The 15,632-nt window shown below is 44.2% G+C and overlaps 1 protein-coding gene and 1 long non-coding RNA gene across 39 annotated transcripts in view; one reads left to right on the top strand and one right to left on the bottom strand.

Moving 5' to 3' along the window:
* The window catches only part of C2CD5 (C2 calcium dependent domain containing 5), a 93,098-nt gene extending 85,729 nt beyond the window's left edge, over window positions 1-7,369 (bottom strand). For 29 of the 36 annotated variants that reach the window (XM_017343340.4, XM_089304651.1, XM_089304650.1 and 26 more), the window contains exons 1-2: window positions 7,115-7,333; window positions 6,863-6,981 (exon numbers count right to left, since the gene is read on the bottom strand). In XM_017343340.4, the coding sequence (XP_017198829.1) occupies window positions 6,863-6,952 (90 nt within the window). In that variant the 5' untranslated portion in view covers window positions 6,953-6,981; window positions 7,115-7,333. Of the gene's footprint in view, window positions 1-6,862; window positions 6,982-7,114 lie in introns of all 36 variants that reach the window. The other 7 variants (XM_002712712.6, XM_070049482.2, XM_002712711.6 and 4 more) reach the window with 3 other exon arrangements.
* Window positions 7,357-15,632, top strand: part of LOC127492073 (uncharacterized) — a 62,730-nt gene continuing 54,454 nt past the window's right edge. The window contains exons 1-2 of one of the 3 annotated variants that reach the window (XR_016213563.1): window positions 7,397-8,697; window positions 15,060-15,283. This is a non-coding gene — a long non-coding RNA (uncharacterized LOC127492073). Of the gene's footprint in view, window positions 8,698-15,059; window positions 15,284-15,632 lie in introns of those variants that run through there. The other 2 variants (XR_007921060.3, XR_016213564.1) reach the window with 2 other exon arrangements.

The raw sequence follows: 15,632 nt of genomic DNA on the forward strand, positions 1-15,632 counted from the left end.
AAAAGAAATGAAGGAAAGAAAGCAAACTAAATCCCTGGGATTCGCTTCCAACAAAGAATGGAGACTGTGAAACCTAAGACCGGATCTAAGAAGTGGTCAGGAAGCAAACTTACGAAAAAAATAGGGAGGCGACTGTTTCATAACTTGCCTCAGTCTCTTAATTTGACCTCTTCTAAGTCTTAACCTTGTTCTATTACCATCATCAAGCATCCTTCCTAGCTTCAAAGTGCCGCCAAGCTTATCTTCTTTTTCACCGCAGCCAGCATAGTTCTGCACGCTATACATACTTAGTAAATGCTGGTCCACCCAGGCAGGTATTACAACACTCACTGAGGTCAGTTCAGTCAGTCTAAGACACTTTTTAAAAGTAAAATTATTTTTCTCTTCTGTATATTTTTCTAAGTATTTTACCATTTAGCTAATTCAGTTTGTATTATCAGGCACAGCACCAACCATCTGGAACATAAGCAGTTTAAGGGTAGAAAACATTAAAAAAAAAAAAAAGTACATAGGGGTCAGTATTATGGCATACAGGATTAAGCCACCACCTGAGACACCTCCGACTCCCTTGCCACTCAGGTGGGAGACCCAGAAGAAGCTCCTGGCTTGCCTGGCACAGCCTTAGCTGTTGCAGCCATTTAAGGAGTGAACCAGCAGATAGAAGACATCTCTCTCTCTCTTTCTCTCTCCCTCTCTATTAAGTGTTTGGGCCCCTGCTACCCACGTGGGAGACTTGGAAGAAGTTCCTGGTTCCTGGCTTTGGCCTGGCCCAGCACTGGCCATTGTGGCTATTTGGAGAGTGAACCAGCAAGATAGAAGATTCTCTGTGTCTTCTCCTCCCTCTAACTCTGCCTTTCAAATAAATCTTTTTTTAAAAAAATCATAAATTTGTAAATAATACTAAAACTTCTTTATTTGAAATAAAATGTTAGGATTTTCAAAACTCTTCAAAAATCAAATATACTTAAGGGTTTTGACTCAATGGCCCAAAAGCATATCAGGTTCTAAGTTAAGAGCTCAGAGACTTCTTCAGTTTTGTCCCAATGCAGCAGTTGTACCATGCTGTGTTTTGGTTTCATTTTTTTGGCAACTGCCGCCATTCTAGATATATAAAAGATCAGACAGTTCCCAAAATGATTTAAACAAACAATAAATAAGATTTCAGAAAAAAGAAGGCTTGTGTGTGATGCTTTCCCTTCAAGTAGAGTCACAGTTTATTTGGTCTTCTTTAACTTAAAGGAAACTTTATTACTCATCGGTTAAATGAACACCTTACAACTTTGTTAAGAAACATCAGGCACTTTAATGGAAGATTCCCCAGTAATGTAAGCATTCTCTTTCCCCACTCATTAACTAAATTACCCTGAGAAAGTTATTTAACCTGTTATTTAAATTTGCTTCCTTCTCTGAGAAGCAGGATTGCTGTGAGCATTACATAAATTAATACATGTAGAGGCCCCACAAAATGTCTGGTTCATAAAAATACTCATTAAGTGCTAATTTTGCTTCCTCTCCCTGTTCCCTCAAAGGCTCCTAGATAAACACAAAATGACAATGTAGTTTGGCAGAACGTATTTTAACATGCACATTGAGAGCTAGTAACAGTTTTCTTGTTCAGAACCCCATCTTATTCATCCCAGGACTCCTGCAAGAACAGCCATCTTTAAGGACCACTTGATTTCCCTGGTTCCATAAACTTATCTTACACAGTAGAAACCCTCTCAACCAATGCCACCAGGGCCAGTATTCAATCAGTTAATCAAATAACTTAGAGAATCACTAAAATAATATAATCTGCAAACATCTCAACATCTAATGTATCAACAAATATTCACTCTTCTATCTTTCAATGTAAATTTAAGGGCTCTTCTTGGAGTACAGGTACGTTGTTCAGAGTTCCACATCATCCTTTGTTCATTAAACCACACACATAATGTATTACCTATGACTTCCAGCTTGGATTTATATGGTGGCAGAATTTAAAACTGCTTGAGAAAGAAAGGAAGGAAGGAAGGAAGGAAGGAAGGAAGGAAGGAAGGAAGGAAGGCAGGAAGGCAGGAAGGCAGGAAGGCAGGAAGGCAGGAAGGCAGGAAGGCAGGAAGGCAGGAAGGCAGGAAGGCAGGAAGGCAGGAAGGCAGGAAGGCAGGAAGGCAGGAAGGCAGGAAGGAAGGAAGGAAGGAAGGAAGAAAGAAATCCTAGGGGCTGGCATTACGGCTCAGCGCCTGCGATGTCAACATCTTATATAGGTACCAATTCAAGATCTGGCTATACCATTTCCCATCCAGCTTCCTGCTAATGTGCCTGGGAAAGCAGCTGAAGATGGCCCTAGTGCTTGGGCTCCTGCAACGAAATGGGAGACACAGAAGAACCTCTGTGCTCCTGGCTTCAGCCTGGCCCAGCCTTTGCCACTGTGGCCATTTAGGGAGTGAGCCAGTGGATGGAAGCTCTCGGAAGCTCTCTGCTCCTCTATCTGTACTGGTGCCTTTCACATAAATAAAATAAATAAATCTTTAAAACAAATTCTATTTTTTTTACTATCTTTCCTCCATCTAACACAAGTGTAATTTTTAGTGACTGTTTCCAAAAGTCTTTACTTAGCATTAATTTTCACACTCATCTCACCTATTTATACAGTATATGGTTTAAATAAATTACAAACAATTATGAAAACCATCAACAGATCTGGTTATAAATACAACTGCATCTTGGTAAAGTGTGTCAGCCAACTGAAGAAAGACTCCAGGTGCATGGGTGTAACATGGGTGTGCAAAGACACTGCCCCTAAAAAGTCTGTAGAGCATTCAAGAGGAACACCTACTCCCCTCTGAGGAGTGTCCTCACTGAGCTATTCATCTTCCTTCTGATATTTATTTATTTATGCGAAGGGCAGAGTTCCAGAGGAGGAGAGAGAGAGAGATGGATTGGAAGTGCAGCAGCCAGGACTCAAATGGGTACCCTAATGGGATGCTAGCATCACAGATGGCAGCCCACCCGCTACAGCACAACACCAGCCCCTGAGCTATTAATCTTTTCCACTAAGTCAGCTGACTTGGGTGATGTGCACACAGGATTTCTTTCATCTTGCTCATCTGGAGTAACCTTGCGCAATCCTCATCTATACATTCCTTATCTATTCCCAGAAATGTTTTTAAAATTAATCAGTAGCCACTTTTTCAGTAGTGGCTTCCTCAGAGATGATGGTTCTAAGCAATCATGTTCTAATATACAATTTACCCTCTACCCCCAGCCGGTCTTTTCGGGCCAAGCCATATGTTCAATGTGTAAGGGTAAAACAAAATTTCCTGTCATGGAATACGTAAATTCTAGATAGAATTTGATAACTTTGGAACACTTTCCAGGACGTTCTCTGGGCTTGTGTCTCTCAGGCCTAGGTCACTCAAATGCCTTGCATTAACCTTTTAAGAGTCTTTTTTATTGACAAGTCTTTCTGTTGACAAGGGCTTTTAAGAATATGCTTTAGAGATGGAATGCAGAGCACCAAAGACTAAAATAAATCAGTCAATGGAAGTTGGCAAAGAAAGCTTCTATTGTACAGACTTCTTCCCCTAATTCTCAAACTACTCAGGGGTCTCTGTTCCTTTTTCCTAGCCAGATTTCCAACTTCTGGTCAACACGAATCCTTCTAACTCTATCGTTCCTTCTGCTTTTACGAAATTTGTCCTACTCAACTGAAAACGCTCCTTTTTCTCTATGCCTTGGAAATGTCACCACTTTCCTGGACACAACATAAAGATTTTTTGTAACTTGCCTAGGCTTCATAGCCTCCAGCTCCTGTGAGCTTGTATTACTTACAGTTCACACTGCACAATTTATCCCTTTATCAAACTGTAAATCCTTCATTATCCCTTTATGTGCATTTTTCCCTTCCTGCTGGATTATTCCTATTAGCACACAATTGGGTTTTGTAGCTTATTTTGCGAAAAGTACTGAGAGCTGTATGCTCCTCAAACACCACAGCATTTTCCTTCTCCCTTACAGAGCCGTACTTATTTGTCTTTTTTAAGATTTACATATTTATTTGAAAGGCAGAGAGAGAGGAGATACTATCTTCCATCCATTGGGTCACTTAACAAAGTTTGCAACAGCCAGGGTTAGGCCAAGCCAAAGTGAGGGGACAGGAATTCCCTCCCAGTCTCTCAAGTGGACAGCAAGGACCCAAGGACTTGAACCAGTACCTGCTATCTCCCAGGATGTTCATTAACAGAAAGCTGGATCCCAGGTGGAGCTGAGTGGCTGGAGCGAGGGGTGTGGGGGCTGGCATTGTGGTCCAACAGGTTTAAGCAGGCAACTGACACACCAGCATCCCAAATCAGATTGCTGCTTTGAGTCCCAGATGCTCCCCTTCTGCTCTAACCTCCTGCTGATATGCCTGGGAAGGCAGGTGATGGCCCAAGCACTTAGGCCCCTGCCACCCACATGGGAGACCTGGATGGAGTGCCAGGCTCCTGGCTTCAGGATGGCTCAGATCTGGCTGTGGTAGTCATGTAGCAAGTGAACCAGCACATGGAATACTTTCAACTCTCCCTCTGTCACTTCCGACTCTCCCTCTGTCACTCTGCTTTACAAATAAATAATTTTAACCAGCTGTGCCACGACACCCACACCCCTCAGCTGTTTTTCCTGAAGCGACTGCCTACACTCAACTTCACTACAGTACTGGCTTCCCCATGACTATGTCTCTTCCAGAAGCAGTAACTGCCTCCATACTGTCTAACAGTGATTTCTCAGTCTTACTTGACCTTTCAGAGTCATTTCACAGCCATCTAGAAACTTCCTCTCTAGCCTTCTAAGATATTACCATCCCAATTTTGCGCTCCCACTGGCTAACAATGTGCTTCCATCAGCTAGTCTTCCTCTTTTAAAAGGCCTCTTCAAGTTTTTCCCAGGATCCATCCTACCTCTCTCTCTCCCAAAGTGAGAGGTTTGCCAAAGTGACAGAACCAAATCCTAAAGGAGCTTTAGAAATGTCTATGTTATTGGGACACAGAAGCTGCTAGTGAGGAAGGGTCAGATACGCTGGGCGTCCTGCAATGCAAAGGGGTCTCCCCAATTATGAAGACTGATCCCATGTCATGACTCCCCAGTGTCCCACCAGATAGTCACACGGGTAAGAACCTCACCTAGAATCCAACTGTTCTACAGATAAAACGACTGTGATGGGGTCCAGTGTTGTGACACAGTAGGTTAAGCCACCTCCTACAACTCTAGCATCCCATATGAATGCCCGTTAAGTTCCAGCTGTTCCACTTAGTATCCAACTCCCTTCTAATACATGTGAGAAAGCAGCAGATGTCCCAAGTACTTGGGCCCTTGTCACCCACATGAGACCAGGATGAAGCTCCACGCTCCTGGCTTCCTTCTGGCCCAGTCCCAGCCACTGTGGCCACTTGGGGAGTGAACCAGCAAAGGGAAGATCTAACTATGCCTTTCAAACAAACACACCTTTTTAAAAAAAATAAAAAATAAAAGCACTGTGACGGAGTTTCCTTATACATAACTGTCAAAAGCACACCCATTTGGACAGGTATTTGACTCAGTGATTAATACACTGCTTGGGACTCCCACATCCCAGATCAGGAAGCCTAGGATTGAGTGTGGACTCTGTTTCCAATCCAGCTTCCTGCTAACGTACCGGGGAGTCAGCAAATGACGGCTCAAGTACTTCTACTTGAGTTTCTGCCACCTACGTGGGACACTTGGATAGTGACTGATGGAAGATCTTTCTTTGTGTCACTCTGCCTTTCAAATAAATAAAAATGAACAGACATTAGAAAAAAAAAAAACTCCTCAAATTAAGTCTGCTGTGGGACTAAGAATTAAAAACTACTTAGCACTAATCTGGCAATAATGAGACTCAATACATGCTAGCTATAAGTTGTATGGATCAGTCTCTGGGCTACCTGAAAACAAATATCATGGTCTGGTCATCTCTTAGCCCCATTCCTTACTATCTGGCCCAACAACACCCTCAAAAGAAAAGGAAGCTGGCATCAGGAATTACCATGACAACGGAGGGGCAGGGAACTGCAGTCATTAGGTTAGAAAACCTTTAGGGAACAGGAAGACAGTTCTGAGATGCAATCAGGCTGCAGACTGTCATGCCTCTACCAACTCTAAGCAATAACACCCCAACGATTACGGCTCTAATGCTCGGGCTCATCACGGTGATTTTTTATTGCAATTTTTACTAGGCTTCTTTCACACGCTGGGTTATTACTTTCTGGGCCCTAGGCCCGCGCTAATTTGCATGACTTTTAAACTAATCATTAGATTTAAAAAGCAATTTTGCAATTTAAATCCGCGGCACTTAATTGACTTCCTACCTCAAGGCACTAAATTATCCTGAAAGAGCTCATCAGACCTGCTAGTCCCTACAAGAGCAGGAAGTGTTAACAGCTGTGTTTGGAACTCACACGGATGATTCAAAAAGGTTGGTTGGCTCCAGACTGGATCCCCTCGCACCGCGGGGCTCCTGCATCAACACGGTGCCCAGCGCTCAGGCGCCGAGGGCCAGCCCTCCCCAAGGACCGCCTGGCAAGTGTGCGCCCAGGGGGCCGCGCCGCCACGCCCGGGCCCCTTCAGACGGGCAGGTGGCCTGCAGCGGGTCCTGACACCAGGGTCACCGCGCACCCCGGGCAGTGGGGGCCTCCAGCGCCGCCTGTGCGCCAGGACCCATCACGAGGGCTGAGGTCTCGGCGGTCGCCCCTCGAGGGGCAGCTGGACACGCGCGGCAGACGGGTGGGCAAGGGGCATGGGTTTAAGGGGCTGGGAGCCAGCCGGGGCAGATCCTTCACAAGGTTTAGCGCACCCTGGGCTCTAAGGGGCAGGACCTTGCACCAACCTCCACGAAGGCATCAGTCAGGTCACTAGCACGGTCCATCACTGGCAAATGGCGCCCGGCCACGATTTTCACCTTCAGCTTCCCGGGCATCGTCTCGGCTTCGGCCTCTCCTAGGGCTCCTGCAGAAACAAACAAGCGAGTCTGCGCCGAGCGCCGGGCCGGGCGGGGGGCGCGCGCCGGCGGGGGCGCGCGGGGCAACTGACAGCAGAGGACGCGCGGGGGCGCGCACGGTCGCCGCGGGCCGTCACTCACTCTCGGGGGAGAACGGGGACCGTCCCGCGCTGGCGCTGAGGCCTCATTCCGAAGAGGCAAGAGGGAGAAGGGTCCCAGCGGATTCTTCTGCCCTGGCCCCACAACGCTGGAAAGAGAGGCAAAGCCCAATCACCATGCCGTTGAGCCTCTGCCGCCTCTACTGGTATTTCTCCTCCCCCTCAAAATGGCGGCAGTCGGGGCGTGGAAGAGGCATCGATCACTCGGCGCTCGGCGCGCTTGTCGGGGGAGAAAGTGAATTCGCCGAGAAAGGATGAAGGGGGCGGGGCCGACGTGAAGGAAGCTGGAGGGCAGTGGAATGGGTCGAGTGTCGCATCATCCACCGGGTCGCGGCCGTGGGTTGGCCCCGCCGAGGAAAACGCGGGATTCCCCGGACCCGCAGCGCTGACGCAGCTCAGCGGCCTAGCCCCCCGGGCCGCGGTCTTCCGAGCCGCAACCATCGCTGGTCGGACGGGCTGTGCCCGAAGTAGCAGCTGCGGAGACTGCTGGAGAGGCGTTTCCAGCCTGTCGCTGACGACCCTTCAGTAGTTGGTGTAACCAATTTGCCAGGGTTCTGCCTGGAAGAGGTATAGGTGCGTGGAATTGTTTTCTGTGAAGGAAACTTCTGGAACGTCTCGTAATGAACGGCGCGCGGCTTCGTGAGGTGTTTTCAGTCACGTGCGCTTGTCCCTGGGGGCCAGGGGACACCTTGAAAGCCAAAGTCGCTGCTTACAAAGTTGCTCTTGGGTCGTTTCTGGGTGTTTGTTAAGCATCCGCAAGCCTAGAAGGTAAGACTGACGGTGCTGGGGAAGTTCAGGCCTCCTGCACGGGAGAGAGCCGTCATCCGCAAAGCAGTGAGCCCGAGGAGCGGTGAACGCCTCCTAGAATTGACCCAACGATGAACAGAAACGTGCAGAACTCCATGCCCAGTATCAAAACTGGCGTTAGCAATATGCTGTGCCCCGACTACCAAAAGAAGCGTTAACAAGGCGAGGGGAAAGGTCATCGGATCCCTGGATTCACCTGGAATGGAAACTTCCAGAATGGAGCTCTCAGCCTGTGCGGCTTAACTTCAGAAATCCTCAGCAGAGTGGATTAAGGACTCCGAGCAGCGGTGTTGCAGAATTAGCTTTTCAAGACAAAATTTCCTTTTTGCGGAAAGGAATATTGTTCCCATAAATGAGAACTTCCGCGCCCTCTCCTCCCCCCAGGAGAAAAGGAAACAAAGTAAAAATCAAGGATAAATCGCTTATAGCCACCTGCAGCTCTTTCAGGTTTTCCATCCACTGGTTCACTCCCACAATGCCAGGCCAGGCTAAGAGGGCAGCCCCTAGGGTGCGATCTGGGTTTCCCACGTGAGTGGCAGGAACCCAACTTGAGCCATCACTATTGCTTTCCAGGGTGCACATTAGCAGGAAGCCCGTTAGAAGTGGACCTGAGACTCAAACCTAGGTACTTCCAGTTGGGATACCAGGGTCCCAGGTGGCCCCTCTGGACTAAACGCCTACCCAGGCAGCTTCTCTAGTCTGACTATCCTTGCCGGATTCTGAAGGCAGACTGTGCTACGCAATCAGTGGCTTTTGGTAGTAAGGTTGAAGTAGCTGTTTATAATGAAACCGAAGTATTACTACATGAGGTTTTTTTTTTTTTAAATACAGAAGCATTAAAAATATATTAGAAAACTTTAGCAATAATCTTAATGGAAAATAAGACATATTACAAGATGTTGCAGTGTAAAAAGTATTTGCAAATTGCATAATTAGAGGTTAGCAATCTCAGCCTCCTAATTAGCAGACTATAAGGTACTTGTACGTTCCTGTTGCCCTAGGCTTCGTTAACAGGAGATTATAATTAAGATGCTTCCTGAAGACCTTTTTTTAAGTAAAATTAAGCCTATCTTCAGCTTAACTGTTCCCTAATAATTGCACTAGTTTGTTTTAATTAATGCTAGGAACAGTGCTGACTTGCCTGACAAATATATTGTCAGGAAAGACAGGAGTATGAAGAAGCCACAGCCGGATGGTGTTTATTCAGAACAAAGCCTGGGAGGCGCTCACTCCCAAGTGAAAGCGAGTTGCCAGAGAACAGGGCAGAGAGAGCCCCCTGCCTTACAGACTAATGATTTATATAATACAAAGTGGCGGGACGGGACGGGACATGGGGCCTGCGATAAATCTGGGCTGCTGAGATGCAGGAAGAGCCTGGGCTAGACCTAAATGTGCTTCCACATAGCAGTGTGAGCTGGGAGGGGTTTGGGCTGAGGCTGGTCCCTGAGGCTGAGCTGCTGAGTTGGGGGGAAGAGAGCTTGGGAGGAGTGGGGAGAGCTCAGGCTGATGGATGGACTCTGCAGGTAGTGGAATGTCCAACAGTCCAGGCAGGGCAGGGCTGGTCAAGGCAGGCTGGGGCTGTATAGGCAGAGCGGAGCAAAGGGGGTCTGCTTGTTACGTAGGTGAGACGTCAGCGTGGATCTAAGGGTTTTTGTCCTTGCTCCATCACATAGCATTATGTGACTCCTGATCAACTTCTGTAGCTTCATACCCTCGACTTTTAGCATTGTAGGCCCTAGAATAAGAGTTAACATGTATTGAATGTTTTCTGTGTGCCAACTACTGAACTCAGTGCCTCACAACTTCTAAGACTCCTTAAAATACTGAAATGTGAATGATCAGCCTTCATGGTTTTTTGGTTTTTTTTTTTTTTTTTTAGATTTATTGTTTATTTCAAAGGCAGAGTGACAGAGAGAGGGAGAGAGAGATCTTGCATTCACTGATTCACTCCCCAAATTGTTGCAATGGCCAGGGTTTGGCCAAGCTGAAGCCAGGGGCCTGGAAATCATCCTGAACTTTCCTGTGAGTGGCAGGGGCCATCTTCTACTGCTTGCCCAGGCACTTGAGCAGGCAGCTGGATCCAAATCAGAGCAGTGCTCCAAAATGGGATACTGGTGTCACAGGTGTCATCTTAACCCACTATGCTACACTACTTGCCCTTCCCTTCGTTTTATAGGTAAGCCAAATGGGACTTTGCAAAGCTACTGTGATTACCAAGATCACACAACTGGTAATGATGGAAGCAACTTAAATCTAGGAAATGTGATTCCAAGAACCCATGCTTTTTTTTTCCAGCAAATTATTCTTTTCCCTCTGCCTGGAATATCTTTGTCTTAGTCATCCTAGCAATTACTTATGAATTCATAACTCAGTTCAAAAGTCACTTCTGCATCTTCTCTGATTTCCTTCCTAAAAAACATACTCTTCCCTCCCACCTTTGCTACTGCTTAATCTCATACACCTATTACTGCATATTCTCTCTTATAATTACTTTCCCGTCTCTGCCTCACCCCTACTAAACTTTGAGCACCTTGAAGAAAGGAGTTGGTTCTTGCTTATCTCTGAATTCTCAGTTCTTTGTTCTGTGGCACTCTTGCAATCAGCAAATGCTTGTGTAATTAAATTGAGTAACAGTTAATATACATGCTATTATTGCTTTGCTCTCTTTTCTTTCCTGGCTTCCTACAATGTTCCTTTTGATCACTCTCCATCCCTTTAAGATTAAAGTTACCTGTCCTTGGTGCCCTCTCCTTGCCTACCACACGTTTTTAAAATTCATTGTATCTCTGTTTAGCCACCAGTATGCTACCAAGACAGCTTTCCTTAATGCCACCAGTTGCTAAATCAGATGTTTTCATTTTGCATGACTCTCAGTGTAAACCACACTCTCCTTAAATACTTTCCTTCTTGATATTCAGATACCATGTTTCTGTTACCTATTCTGGTATATACATATGTCTTTCAGCCTACTCACTGTGCTTAACTATTAAATATGTGTTTTTACAGCCTCAATTCTCTACTCTCTCTTTTGGTGATCTCATCCATACCCATAATTTCAGTTCCCATCTGTTTAGCCAATGACTGTCCAAAAATTTTTTAGTACAAATGCAATTTTTCCTATTGTCTTTAATTTTAAATAATACATAAAAATCATTCCATCACATACCATGTGATGTCCTGATGCATGTGTACATTGTATAATTTCAAATCTGAGCAAATGTTTCTATCTCTTCACACATTTACCAACTCTTTATGATGAAAGCATTCAAATTCTTCCAGCTTTATATATGTGTGTACATGTACAATACATTATCATCATTGATACTGACCCCACTGTGCTGTAGAACAAAACATTTTACTCCAATCTAAGTACTAAGCTATGCTTGTTATATATTATCAACCTTTTCCTATTCCCCCAAGCTTTCCCGACCTCTGTTAACTCTCAACTTCTGTGAGATCAACTTTGTTTTAATTTTTTTAAAGATTTATTTACTTATTTGAATGGCAAAGTTAGTGATACAGGGAAGGACAGATAGATCTTCCATCTGCTGCTTTGCCCCCCAAATGGCTTCAAAGACCAGGACTGGACCAGGCCCAAACCATCTTCTGCTGTTTTCCCAGATCCATTAGCAGGAAGTTGGTTCAGAAGTGGAATGGCCAGGACTCAAACTAGCACTCATATGGAATGTCCATGTTGCAGATGACAATTTAACCCACAGCCCATTTTTTAAATTTTTAAAATTTGTTTTTTTTTTTATTTGAAAGGTAGAGAAACAGATACAAAACAGAGTTCTTCCATCCATTGGGTAACCCTCCAGTGCCCATGACATACAGAGTTGGGTGAGGATGAAGCGAGGAGCTGGAAACTCATTCCAGTTCTCCCATGTGAGTGAGAGGGGCCCAAATGCTTGAGGCCATCCCCTACTGCCTCTGAGGGTATATATTAACAGGAAGCTGGAACTGGGAGTGGAGCCAGGACTGGAACTCAGTGTGGTTATGAGATACGGGTATCTTAAGTGGCATTTTAACCACTGCACCAAATGTCTAACCTGAGATCAACATTTTTAGATTCCACATATGAGTGAGCTCATGTAATATTTGTATTTCTGTGCTTGGCTTATTTCAATGACATAGTGACCTCCAGTTTCATCCATGTTATTGCAAATGATGGGATTTCATTCTTTGTTGTGGCTGAGTGGTAGGTATATATGCCATATTTCTTTATCCATCCATCCACTGATAGACACTGAGGTTGTTTCCATTTCCAGGCTATTGAGAATAGCACCATGATAAATATGGGAGTGTAGATGTCTTTTCAACAGACTGATTTCTTCTCATTTGGATACATACCCTGTATTGAGAGTGCAACCCATATCATAGTGCCTGGGATCAAATGCCTCCTCTACCTCCGCTTACTATCCTGCTTCCTGTTAATGCTCTTGGGAAGCAGTAGATGATGGCTCAAGTACTGAGTCTCTGAAACCCACATCTAATACCAGATGGAGTCCCTGTCTCCAGGCTTCTGCCTGGCCCAACCCTGGCTGTTGGAGGCACTTGGGGAATGAACCAGTCACTTTGCCTTTCAAATAAATAAAAATAAATAAGCATGAAAAAAAGATAAATTTGAGTACAGAAAAGATTCAGATCCACGCATAGGTTTTTCATAATACTCATTTTCCAAAAACTTTTTGACCCCCTTCATATATTTGGCAAATATTTTCCCCCATTCTGCAAGTTGTCACCTGACTCTGGTGTTTCCTTTGCAATGCAGAAGCTTTTAAGTTGGAGGAAATCCTACTTGTCTATTTTTGCTCGTGTCTCCTGTGCTTTTACCCTTGCCCACTCCAACATCTTTTTGTTCCCTATGTTTTCTTATATATTGTTTCAGCTCTTAACATTTAGTTCTTTAACCCATTTTGAATTAATTTTTCTATAAGGGGAGATAGAGGTCTAGTTTCATTCTTCTGCTTATGTATATATCCAATTTTTCCAGCCCTCTTTATTGAAAAGTATGTCATTTCTCTAATGCATACTGTTAGCACTTTTGTTTAAGGTCAATTATCTGTAAATGCGTGGGTTTACTTCTAGCATCACTTCTGTTCCATTGGTCTGTGTGTCTGTTTTTAAGCAATACTATGCCATGTAATTACTATAGCTTTACAGCAGGTTAAGCCACCTCTTGGGATACCTATTTCCCATATCAGAGTGCTTGTTTGAGTCCCAGCTATTCCTCTTCTAATCCAACTTCGTGTTTATGTGTCCTGGGAGGCAGAATGTGATAGATGGCACAAGTACTTCAGTCTCTGCCATGCCTGCAGAGTCTGTGGCTCCAAGCTTCATCCTGACCTAGCCCTAGCTGTCCCACACATTTGGGGAGTGAACCAGCAGATGGAAGATTATCTCTTGCTCTCTCTCTCTCTCTCTCTTTTCCTGTGGCTCTGCCTTTAAAGTAAACAACAAATATTTTTAAAATAAAGATTAAAAAGTCACTATAGGTTTGTAGCATATTTTGAAGTCAGGTGTTATATTGCTTCCTGCTATGTTCTTTTGCTCAAGTTTGCTTTGGCCAGTTGGTTTTTTTCTGTGTGTGTGGTTCCCTACGAACCTTATGCTTGTTTTGTCTGGTTCTAAGATGAATATCATTGGTATTTTGAACTTTGTTTCTTGATGTCCTGGTTTTTATTTTCTTTCTGTTTCACTTATTTCTTCTTTGATCTTTATTATTTTATCCTTTGTATTAATTTGGGTTTGCTATTTCTTGTTTTTTTAATTCATTCAGATACAGTAATAGGTTATTCATTTAAGATCTGGTTTTCGGTTTTTTGATTTAAGTATTGATTGCTATGGACGTCTACCTTACTACCGTTTTTTCTATGTCCCACAGGTTTTATTGTTTCCATTTTTCTTTGTTTCAAGAATTTTTAAAATTTGCTTCCTTTTTCTTAAATATTTATTTATTCATTTGAAAGTCAGAGTTACAGAGAGAGAGAAAGAGAGGGAGAGGGAGAGAAAGAGACAGAGTGAGAAAGGTATTCCATCCACTGGTTCATTCCCCAGTTGGCCACAATGGCCGGAGCTGTGCTGATCCAAAGCCAGGAGCTAGGAGCCAGGAGCTTCTTCTGGGTCTGCCACACTGGTGCAGGGGCCCAAGGACTTGAGCCATCTTCTGCTTTCCCAGGCCATAGTAGAGAAGTAGATCGGAAGTGGAGCAGCTGGGACTTGAACTGGCGCCCATATGCGATGCTGGCACTGCAGGCAGCAGCTTTACCCACTACATCAAGCACCAGCCCCTAAAATTTGCTTCTTAATTCTTCCTTGATCCGTTGGTTATTCAGGAGAAAGTTGCTTAATTTCTATGAAAGCTTTTCTTATTGATTTCCAGTTTTATTGCATTGGGATCAGAAAATTTACTTGATATAATTGCATTTTTAAAAAATGTATTGAGGGGCTGGCATGTGATATAACAGGGAAAGCCACCACCTGTGATGCTGCATCCCATATGAATACTGGTTCAAGTGTCAGCTGTGCTACTTTAAGTCGAGCTTCCTGCTAATGACCTGTGGAGCGCAGGGAAGATGACCCAAGTTCTTGGGCCCTTGCTCTCATGTGGGAGACCCATATGAAGCTTTTGGATCCTGCCTTTGTCCTGGCCTGTCGCTGGCCATTGTGGCCATTTGGGTAGTGAACCAGCAGATGGAACATCTCTCTCTCTCTGTCTCTCCCTGTCTCTGTGTAACTCTGCTTTCTGCTTTTCAAATACATAAACAAACCTTTAAAAAAAAAAAGTGAATAAAATAACTGAGACTTTTATGCCCCACCATATGATTTGTCCTAGAGAATGTTCCATGTACTGTGAAGAAGAATGTGTATTCCGCAGCTGTTGAAAGGGAGGTTCTGTAGGTGTCTATGAGGTACAATTGATCTAGGATGCAATTCTGCTGTTTCTCTGTTGATTTTCTGTCTGGATGATTTGTCCATTGCTGAAAATGGGGTTTAGTATCTATAATGGAGGCTAGCGCTGTAGCTTAGTAGGTTAATCCTCTGCTTAGGGTGCCGGCATCCCATATGGATGCTGGTTCCAGTCCCCGCTGCTCCTCTTCCAATCCAGCTCTCTGCTATAGCCTAGGAAAGCAGTGGATGATGACCCAAGTGCTTGGACCCCTGCACCCACATGAGAGACCTGGAAGAATCTCCTGGCTCCTGGCTTCAGATCAGCACAGCTCTGTCCATTGGGTCCATTTGGGGAGTGAACCAGCAGAAGGAAGACCTTTCTCTCTGTCTCTCCCTCTCACTGTCTGTAATTCTTCCTCTCAAATAAATAAATAAAATCTTTTTTTAAAAAAAAGTATCCTATAATGTTATTGTTTTTGAGTCTCTCCCTTTAGTAAAGTCTGTTAATATTTATGTACCACAATATAGGGTGTGTGTATGTTTGTGTGTGTGTGTATTTGTAATTTTTACTTCTTGATGAATTGATCACTTTGTCATTATATAATTTTCTTTTTCTCTTTTTACTGTTTTTGAATAGTCTATTTTATCTGATAGAAGTATGACTACTCCTGCTTTCTTTTGGATTCCAGTGTATAGAATGTTTAATTCCATTACCTTCATTTTCAGTGTTAGAGGTGAAGCACAGTTTTTTTTTCTTCTTTTTTTAAAATCTATTTTTTTATCTAGTCAGTCACTCTCTCCTT

Source organism: Oryctolagus cuniculus, chromosome 9 (assembly GCF_051225735.1).
Source record: "Oryctolagus cuniculus isolate XC-2025 breed Fujian yellow rabbit chromosome 9, ASM5122573v1, whole genome shotgun sequence".
NCBI lineage: Eukaryota > Metazoa > Chordata > Mammalia > Lagomorpha > Leporidae > Oryctolagus > Oryctolagus cuniculus.